At 39.0% G+C, this 10,842-nt stretch overlaps 1 protein-coding gene across 2 annotated transcripts in view; it reads left to right on the plus strand.

Moving 5' to 3' along the window:
* Nucleotides 1–10,756, plus strand: part of topbp1 (DNA topoisomerase II binding protein 1) — a 44,316-nt gene extending 33,560 nt beyond the window's left edge. For both annotated transcript variants that reach the window (XM_062957324.1, XM_062957325.1), the window contains exons 22-28: nt 1,176–1,333; nt 2,142–2,256; nt 2,560–2,723; nt 4,323–4,463; nt 8,904–8,993; nt 9,972–10,133; nt 10,508–10,756. In XM_062957324.1, the coding sequence (XP_062813394.1) occupies nt 1,176–1,333; nt 2,142–2,256; nt 2,560–2,723; nt 4,323–4,463; nt 8,904–8,993; nt 9,972–10,133; nt 10,508–10,651 (974 nt within the window). In that variant the 3' untranslated portion in view covers nt 10,652–10,756. The remainder of the gene's footprint in view (nt 1–1,175; nt 1,334–2,141; nt 2,257–2,559; nt 2,724–4,322; nt 4,464–8,903; nt 8,994–9,971; nt 10,134–10,507) is intronic.
* Nucleotides 10,757–10,842: the final 86 nt, after the last annotated feature.

The raw sequence follows: 10,842 nt of genomic DNA on the forward strand, positions 1-10,842 counted from the left end.
CATTTGGGCATATTGGGTATTCATGCCAAGTTTGGTCTAGATCCATCAAGTCCACAGTGCTCTCTGGAACTCAAACTCAAGGTCAATGCCCACCAAACCCTTCCAGTATTTTCTGTTGGTCATGGGAGTTCTGTGTGCCAAGTTTGATTCAGTTCCATTGTTGGTGGAGTTCAGAATGCTCTTTGATTGTAGGTGAACTTTGAATCCCAGCTACAACTACTCCCAAATGACATAATCAATCCCCCCCCCCCCCCAACCCCACCAGTCTTCAAATTTGGATGTATCGGCTATTTGTGCCAGATGTGATCCAGTGAGTGAAAATACATCCTGCATATCAGATATTTATATTATGATTCATAACAATAGCAAAATTACAGTTGTGAAGTAGCAAGAAAAATAATTTTATGGTTGGGGTCACCACAACATGAGGAACTGTATTAAGATGTCATGGCATTAGGAAGGTTGAGAACCACTGCATTAAGGGAACCGAGAATCAGGAAAAAAGAATTTTAAATGAATTGATCCAAGATTCAGAAGAGAATTCTTGTTATGGTTGATGGCTGTACAGTCCTCCAACTCCCCTTGTGTAGTATAATTCACACATGTTTTAACTAAAATGTTGGAAGCATTAAAGAAGTATAGGAAGTGAGTGTGCAGGTTTGGAAACATAAAACATTGGGACATTCACTTGTAAATGTGTTTAAAACAAGCAGAAGTAAATATTTGCTAGATATAAAATTGAAGAAAAATGTAAAATTTATAGAGCAACCAACAAAAGAGAAGCTGGAAATCCAGTTTTAAAACTTATGTTGGTAGTTTTAGAGTTATAGATAGATCAGAGATGTATGTGTGTTTGGTAACTATCTAAATATGCCTAGGTTTATGTATTGATAAGTATTGTTGCTTTTCTTTGTCTGTGTGTGTTTTTTTTGTCAAAAATGTTAAGTCAAACTCTGGTTTTATGTAGACAGTTAAAATTTAGGCCGCATTCCCAATTATGCTTACTAAAAGAGAAATTCAATTAAAATCAACGAGGAGAAATTATGAGTAATGTGTTTCGGATTGGAGAGCGGACAAAAAATCCTATAAACATCTCCATTGGAAGATTCAGACCTCTGCCCTACTTAGAGGAAGCCCATCCTCACTTATTCTAAGAACTGTTTTCTGCTTTACAGCGATTGATGATGCTGTGAAAACAGATATAGCTGAGGTCCCTGTATGTAGAAGTCCGGAAACCCCTCAAAATGAAGACAATCTGATCCCAACTCCATTGGCACCTTCCATTGCCTTCCCACTGGCAAACCCTCCTGTTGCTCCTCAGCCAAAAGAAAACGTATGTTGTGTTTAATTAAACTGATTAAAGGACTGTGTCAAATGATATTACAATGTTTGAACTTTCATTTTACTTTGACAAACTAATGGTAAATTATAAGTGAGCCATTACAACAGACAGTATGCTTTTTTCAAAAATCTCAGTAATTTTGGAGCAATTGATTTGAACTCTTTTTGTATTAAGAGTGAGAAATATGGGAGAATAATCTGGGGTTCATTTAGTAAAAATAATTGCATTATGACGAGCAGAAGTTCAGGATTTAGTTTTATTTACCGTCTGGCAGATTTGTTGAAATTTCTACAGGTTTATCAAATCCAAGAATTAAATATTAAATCAAATAGGAATAATATCCTGGCTTTATGTCAATAAATTTGCTTGTTTCTTATATTTCAAATCTGACCTCTGATATAAAGGGCTTCTAGTGTATAATTATTTAGAAACATGATTGATATCAAAATAACTCAATTTATGGGTTGCTGTGTTTTCTGGGCCGTATGGCCATGTTCCTGAAGCATTCTCTCCTGCTCTGGGGAGTTTTTCTAGTTATGTGACCCCCGAGCAGGAGAGAATGCTTCTGGAACATAGCCATACTGCCCCGAAAACTCACAGCAACTCAGTGATTCCGGCCATGAAAGCCTTTGACAACACAACTCCTTTTATAATCACCTGATCTTTTCCTCAGTGGAAATATATTATATAAATGTTATGTTTTAAGTTGAATTTTATGTGGGAAAATCAACAATGAGACAGTTTGTTATTAGGCATCAAATTCATTTATTTACCTTTTACTTCAAACTGTTGCCTTCAGGCCATTCAAACAGACGCAAATTCCTTTGAAGAACCAGCAAAACAGCGAAAATTTCAGTTGTCTTCCCTTAACCCTCAGGAACGAATTGATTATTGTCATCTGATTGAGCAACTAGGTAAGAAACAGAATTAGGAGGCTAAATTCAAATTCTGCGCACATTGAATTCAGAACTAATGAGCCCCATTTTTCTGACACGAACCAAATCGGCTCTTTATAAGTTTGCCTATCCTGCAATAGGGATAACCTTTTAATCTTTGTACCCTATGTTTCGTGTATAGTGTGGTGATATGTTTTCACTTTGTTGTACTCTGCCTTGAGCCATTAGAAGCGAGTAACAAATGAAAAGTATTATTATTATTATTATTATTATTATCATCATCATCATTATTAAAATGATTGTGCTTAATATTTGTTCAAGGCGGGGTGGTGCTTGAGAAGCAGTGCTTTGACCCCAGCTGCACACACACCATTGTGGGGCACCCTCTGCGCAACGAGAAGTTCTTGGCCTCGATGGCCGCTGGAAAGTGGGTGCTCCATCGCTCCTACCTGGAAGCATGCAGAGCGGCACGGTGCTTTGTAGAGGTATGGTTAACCTTGTTAAAGGCGTAGTGCTTTGTTTCTACAGGGTGAGGCATAAAGATCTCCCATATTTTGAAGAAGTATAGAAAATGAACAAAAATGTATATATTTCTGAATTAAAACAGTTTTGTTCTAATGAGTTTTAAAGATTATCAGCCAAATCATTTTGTAAGGATGCATAGTCCGAAGTGAGTATGGAATGCTCTCTGTATCGTTATCACAGAACGGTTGTTCTCATAATACACTTGAACAACAAAGTCCCAATGTTCACTATTCCAACGAATGTTGGGTACTGAAAATGGCAGTCTAACCTCTCCAAATAGACCTGCCTCATCTCTCTCCACTACAGCTCACACAGCGTTCCCTCGAAATATGGGAAATATTTACAGCCCACCATGTAGCTCTGTTTCATGTTAATGTTATATGTCCCTTCTAAACACAAAACACAGTGTCTTTGCTCAGATGAGACTCTGCTCAGATGGGGTTCTGAATCTGGCCAGGATCTATATTGGGGTGAGCACTTTTCTGGCATTGAGGAAGCAGAGAATGAAGTGCCCTCCCAACCTACCTATTCCCCAGAAAATAGGTTGTATCCTGCACTAGAGCAGTGGAGCCCAACCTGTGGCCCTCCAGGTGTTTGGACGCCAACTCTCAGAAGCCCTAACCATCTTGTCCAATGGTCAGGAATTCTGGGAGTTGAAGGTCAAAACCCCTGGAGGTCCACAGGTTGTGCACCTTTGAGTTGGAGTGTGTGTTTTCCTCCTGGAAGAGAAGAAAATTGCAATAAGGGAATTGTGGCGTGGTATTTTGCAACATTGTGCTCCCATGTTCCACACTCCTCTAAGTAGATTGCCCAGAGAGCCCCTTTACGCCAGTCTTTCTCAATGGAAAGGCTGTTTTGGATGCTTATGATTATTATCTTTATTCATTTGTAGTTTGTTTGCAAAAGGTACCATTTTTTAAAAAAAAACGAGTTACAGGTGGCAGCACATTATTAGCTAGGAGTTGGATATTATAACACTGCCCCCAAACCCTGCCAGTATTCAAAATTGGCCATCTTGGGTATGTGTGCCACATTTGGTCCAGATCCTTAATCAGTTGGGGTAAACTACAGCTCCCAACATCCACCAGTCCTTACAGTTGGTCATGCTGGGTCTGTGTGCCAAGTTTGGTCCAGATCCATCCAGGGCTGTCAGGATGCGGGGTGAACTTTAGATCTAGGTCACTATCCAGAGACTAGGGAATTATAGGGATATTTATTTATTTAAAAGCAACTTTTCATGCCACAAGTTGGGCTATTTTTGAAACTTCTTTTAATTTTAAGTAGTTGTGAAGTGGCAAAAGTGGGAGGGGTATGTCCCAGAAAAGGAAGTCAATGTTGCATTATAGACATACACAAACATCCCTGGAATAGCCAAAGGAGCATATTATCTCCTTAGAATGTAAATACTGTGGGGGAAAAAAATCAAAGATCTGTACAATTCTGTTCATTGCTCTTTTCAAGTTTAACTGCACTCAAATAGTTTGTTGTTGGGATTTCCTTTGCATTATTTTTTTAGTTAAGTTGATAAAATTACTTATAATATATGTCCTCTCTTTTAGGAGAAAGATTATGAATGGGGAAGCAACACCATACTCAGTGTTCTGTCTAGCATCAATGTAATCCAGAAGAAATTGGCAATTGCAGCAATGAGATGGAGGAAAACAATTCAGAGAACGAAAAGGGATAGCGGAATTATTGAGGTATTTGTTTAGTTTGTTTTTACATATGCTGTATCTGGTTATGTCTCTACTGGAGATCTCGACTGGATCCAAGAATTGGTGCAGAATGCTATTAGAAGCATGCTCATGTAGAATACAACTTTATGTGCAGAGGATACGTGGATACGCCAAGGCCACAGATAATAGCGGACTTCTGAGCCAATAATACCATAGATATAATAATAAATATTAGGCATGTGCGATCCATGAAAAAAAATGTTCAATACTTGCTTCTAAAATAAGGGGCGCTGGTGCTTTTGTTTCTGAAACTACTTCCGAAATTTGGCCCAAAAGGTTTTGAAACTTAACGAATATTCAGAATTTATCACCCAGGAACAGAAATCATAGTACACCATCAAATCACTCCTGACAGATGGCCATCAGCCTCTGAATAAGGAAATCTGTTCCTGGTTTGAAACTGTTTCATTGGGTTTTCTGTGGCTGAGAGTGTGTGACTTGCTCAAGATCACCCAGTGGGTTGCCATGGCTGAGTGGGGAATGAAGCCACAATCGTAGTCAACTCTCAAACCACTACACTACACCATGCTGTCCCAAAAAGGGGCCGCTGTTTCTTCCTATGAGGCTTAAAACCTCAGTCTTTTGTTTTTTATGAATGCTCCCATGAGAAAACGTATTAAGTATGTGGGTGAACTACAATTCCCAAAAGTCTTGGGTCAACCCTCCCAAAACTCCGCCAGGATTCACAGCTGGCCATATTGGGTATGTGTGCCAAGCTTGGCCCAGATCAATCACTTTTCTTCTTATCCCAGATTGTATGGTAGTGGGGACTCATATAATCCAGTTTAAATCAGATAATCGGGGAACAGATCCTGGGAATTAGGGCAGTGTAGATTCGCCTGAGTCCCCTTCCACACTGCTGTTATATCCCAAGATCTGATCCCAGATTATCTGCTCTGAACTGGATTATATGAGTCCACACTGCCAGATAATCTGAGATAAGAAAATAATGTGGGATCAGATCTGGGAATTAAGGCAGTGTAGATTCACCTGAGGCCCTGTCCCTATATCCCAGGATCTTATCTCAGATTATATGGCAGTGGGGATATTATATATTCTCTTCCTCTTTCTCCTTCTCCTCCTCCTCCTCCTTTCGGAGAAGGTTTGCAAAGCTTTGGAGAACTTTTGTGCAAAAGAGGAAGAAAGTGAAGCCAAGGGAAACTTCTTCTCCTTTCCCCCCTCCTCTTCCTTCCTTTTCTTCTTATCCCAGATTATATGGCAGTGTGGACATATAATCCAGTTCAAAGCAGATAATCTGGGATCAGATCCTGGGATAGATGAGCAGTGTTGAAGATCCACACTGCCATATATATGTGTGAGATATATATTTTTTTTATATGGCAGTGGGGACATATATATATAAAGTCCCCACTGCCATATAATCTGGATATATACAGTAGAGTCTCACTTATCCAACATAAACGGGCCGGAAGAATGTTGGATAAGCGAATGTGTTGGATAATAAGGAGGGATTAAGGAAAAGCCTATTAAACATCAAATTAGGTTATGATTTTACAAATGAAGCACCAAAACATCATGTTACACAACAAATTTGACAGAAATAGTAGTTCAATATGCAGTAATGTTATGTAGTAATTACTGTATTTACGAATTTAGCACCAAAATATCACAATGTATTGAAAACATTGACTACAAAAATGTGTTGGATAATCCAGAATGTTGGATGAGTGTTGGATAAGTGAGACTCTACTGTATATATATATGGCAGTGTGGATCTTCATCTATCCCAGGATCTGATCCCAGATTATCTGCTTTGAACTGGATTATATGTCCACACTGCCAGATAATCTGGGATAAGAAGATAATATAGGAGTGTATTTCTTCTGATGGGGTTTAACCTGTTTCTAACCAGGAGGCGAGGGAACGCACTCAGGAGTGGGGCTTACACATGCCACATACACACAAATATAGAGCAAATTTTAAAAGGAAAACTACTAAAACATAGTTTTAAAATGCAACCTTTTCCCTTCCCAGAATGATACTATTAATATTATATATATTTTAGCTTTCCCCGCCTATTTCCCATTTTCTTCTCCCCCTGAGGTGGAAAGTCAGTCACACACCAACCTGGGTGGAGAGTTCTAGGTTTGGGGTTTTGCCAGCACAAAACCGGAGTGAAGTGATCTGGATTGTGGATTGATCCCCCTTCCTTTTCCCCCTTTCTTCACTTAAAACTTCTGGCAAAAGCAGGAGGGAAGGCTGCGAAGGGGAAGAGCAAGTGGTTTACAAGGATGATCCTGCAGAGCGAGCAAACAAGACTCCCTCCTCTTGCAACCTGGTTCTTTTGCAAACCGGTTTAAGAGACCCATAGAAAGCAACTACTCCAGAAAGTGGAAAGGGGATTTGTCTCCTGAATAGCAGCCGCAGCCAGCTACCAATGCCCTTTGCAAACGAGACTCCCTCCTTTCTGCGATTGGTCACAGGGTGGCAAGGCAAGCCCAGGCTAACCTGTACCTCCCTCAAACCAAGTTTGGATGCTTTGAAAATGCATGGCTTAGTGGCCTAAGTACCGAAAAACATACGACGCCATTAGAAAGATTGGCTATCCCAGTTCGCTATCATGAGATACACACGGCGGGATAACCCGCTTCGAAACCCAGTTCAAAAGTGACAAAACAAACGAATTGGATCTGACATACAACGGATTCGACTTTTTTGCCCTACCCTAATAAATATAATGATAGAGTTGTGCTAAGGCTTCTTAATCTTTTCAAGTCAGAACCCCTTTTCAAGTCAGAACCTGATAAATTTTTATGTGCCCCCTGTAGAGATGGGTAGGCCTAGAAAAAAAAAAACACAGAAAAATTGATGAAAAAACGGATCTCCATTTTTTTTCTGGAAAAATGGGGGGGGGGGGGAAAGGGGGAGAGAGAAGTGTGTAGAAACAAAAAGTCTCAGATATCTTTCATTAAGTTTGAATACCATGACATAGATATATTATTTGTCAATTGAAAAGCAGTCTACACACTTTTCAGTTTTTCCAGGAAAAAAATGAAAAAATTTCTCCCCGTCCAATTTTTCAGTTTTTTAAGTATAAATTTTTACTGATGATAAATCAGCATTTGCAAGGCTTGCTAAACAGGCTTGTTTTCCTTTCTTTGAGGTACAGTTGACGTGTTTTCTGCAGAGTCCACTATAAGTAAACACTGCATAGCAGATTTGTGTAAATGTCTAAAGGAGCCACTAAGTAGTATACAGAAAACTTGTACTCTTGCCATGTTTCAGCACTCCCTGCATTGGACTCTGCTGTGGGGCTGACATTGGGGGTTGGAACCCACAGTTTAAGAAGCAATGTGCTAGAGGACCTAGAAAATGCTTTGAGACAACATACTTTATCAGACATAGCTAAATGAAACTACAGATATAGGGGTTGTGCTGTACTCTGGATTTTCTTAGGATGGAGCAATCTTGATTGTAGCTGTCATTTCAGAGCTTCCAAATCATGAAGGATACTGTCTCAATAGGACCACTGTCTTCAGCACAGGCATGCATACGTATCAGAAATGTATGTGAAAGAATCAACAAGTCATCTATATCCATCTGTAGATCCTCATTCTGTCTGCAGTTAAAGAGCTTCTGTGTATGGGTTAATTCCCATGCACAAGACCAGAAGAGTATCTGTAAATTATCAGTTCTAGTGGATGTTTATTTTGTGCACATTCATCTTCAGGTGTCACTGTAAAATTGCATTTTCTGAATTAATCTGCATTTCACATCGATGTTAACAAATTTGTTCATATTGAGTTGCTGAAGAGTTCTTGTGAAAAGCTTTATGTGTGCAGAAAATGTGATGATGATGCTCTGGGGTTTTTTTTCTTGCTTTTCTTGTGTGTTACAGTAGAGTCTCACTTATCCAACATAAACGGGCCAGTAGAATGTTGGATAAGCAAATATGTTGGATAATAAGGAGGCATTAAGGAAAAGCCTATTAAACATCAAATTAGGTTATGCTTTTATAAATTAAGCACCAAAACATCATGTTATACGACAAATTTGACAGCAAAAGTAGTTCAATATGCAGTAATGCTATGTAGTAATTACTGTATTTATGAATTTAGCACCAAAATATCACGATATATTGAAAACATTGTCTACAAAAATGTGTTGGATAATCCAGAACGTTGGATAAGCGAGTGTTGGATAAGTGAGACTCTACTGTACTTTGAAAGTTATGATATATTTTGTAAGATACATGAGTGCTAATCTTATATCAGGCCGGTATGAAGTGGCCCATGTGAGATGGGGCCCAGTCTAGAGTCAAACTGGGGATGGGATGAAAAGTAACCTCCCCCCCACCCGCCTCCAAGCTTTTGTTCATGGAAAGGAAAACCAACAGTTGAAATATAAACAAGGGACTTTTTTAAAATAGCCTTGTCTTTCTAGGGAGCATTTAGTGGCTGGAAAGTAATCTTGAATGTTGACCCCGCCAAAGAAGCAGGCTTCAAACGTCTTCTGGAGTCAGGAGGAGCAACGGTGCGTAAATGCTTGGCTGTTCTTTCCCCATAAATAACTGGCAGTTACATAAGGCTGCTGTTGAACTGTAAGAGTAGAGAAGGGTAGGGGCTGCACTCCTCATGCCATCTATTGCAAAAAAGGAAATAAAGCTCCAAAAACAATTTCTGTGGTCCAGCATCCAAGGACGGACTTTTTTCAAAATAAGGGTGCTTCCCATTTTTAAAAAAGCTTTTTCCCCCCTCCTTTTAAAATGGCCCCACGAGTTTTCAAAATAGGGGAGATTATTTGCACTACTGTACATTTCAGGACAAAAGTTCATATGAAGCATTTTCCATCCCGGTGACAGGGACTCCTTTATGTTGGAAAATGCATGTGTGGTGCAAGGGGTGTGCCCAAATTCAAACTAGGGGTGCTATATGAAGCAGACCTTTTCAAATAGAGCTAACATTTTGACTACTCACCATTATGAATGCTCCGTATTTTAAGACTAAAAAACCATACACACACCAGCTTTAAGCCCATTCTGGAGGCTGCTGCAGTGGTTCATTTGAAACATGATATATGCAAATACAGGTTGTCCCCAGGTTCCGAACAAGCTGTTGGTTTGTTCTGAAGTCGAGTTCGTATGTAAGTTGGAACAGATACATACTCCAGCCTATTTCTTTTTAGTTTCAGATAGCATAGGGAACGGTTTTACACCCCTGTAATGTTTCTTTTGCAGTCTGTGACCATTCAGAAGATTCCACCTCACTTTCCGTGTCACAATTAGACTTTTGGGTTGTAATGGAAACAAGGATTGGTACTAAAGTTTCAATGGAGATACCTTTTTACCCATGATAATTGTTACAAGAGTGAATTTCCCTATCCTAGGGATAGATTTCCTTTCACTTCTTGTTGTCTTAGCCTCATTTGTAACTCGGAATCATATGGAAGTCAGAAGTTTGTAATCCAGGGACTGTGAGTAAACTAGAATGTCCTATGCGCTTGAATCTGCAGGTTTTCCCTTCTCATTCGCCACCTCCCTTTAGGGAAGTTACTCATCTATTTGCTGATTTTAATAAACTGAAGCCTGGAGATTTAAGAATCGATATTGCAGAAGTGGCCCATCAAGGAGTGAACTGTCTGAAGCCAGAATATATTGCTGATTACCTTATACAGGTTTGTATTCCAATAGCATATGTGTTCTGTTACGTATTTTGAGATTAGGTGCCTTCAAAGTTACTTCACTGTTGATTTTTGATTTTTCAATATGGGAGTTATTTTTCACATTCATGATGTCTCTAGCAGTGGATAAAATTGCAGATTGGCAGTATTTTGTCAGGAAGATTAGAATCTTAAGTGCAAAAAGGGAAGTATTAACTGAAGAATCTGAAGCAAAATAATTTATATAAAAATGTTGATAGCCGAATATTTGAGGAGGATCAGAGCAACACATTTCATTTAAAGCTTTTCATTCTTGTTATCTTGTTACTAAAGTGTAAATGTTATTTATTGCATAAGTATCCTTAACATTTAAACACCCTTTTCAAAAGGATCCTCCACCTCCAATGGAAAATTATTGTTTGCCAGAAGCTGGTGCCTGTCTTCAGAATGGAAAAGAACACAGAACTGGATCGTCTCAAAAGCGAAAAGCTCCTGAAGAAACACACACAGTGAAGAGATTTAGAATGCACTGAGATATCTGTAATTACTCCATTTAAATATGCAGTTTCAGTTTGTATTTATATGCAGTACTTTTATTTTCTTTCACCATAAAAAGGACATTAAAAACTTTTGTAGTATTTTGTGAATGTTGCTTTACAAATTTTCTCCTCCCCTTACTTGCATCCAAAACCAAGTTTTATTTCACACTGAGATACTCTGTTTT

Source organism: Anolis carolinensis, chromosome 6 (genome assembly GCF_035594765.1).
Source record: "Anolis carolinensis isolate JA03-04 chromosome 6, rAnoCar3.1.pri, whole genome shotgun sequence".
Lineage (NCBI taxonomy): Eukaryota > Metazoa > Chordata > Lepidosauria > Squamata > Dactyloidae > Anolis > Anolis carolinensis.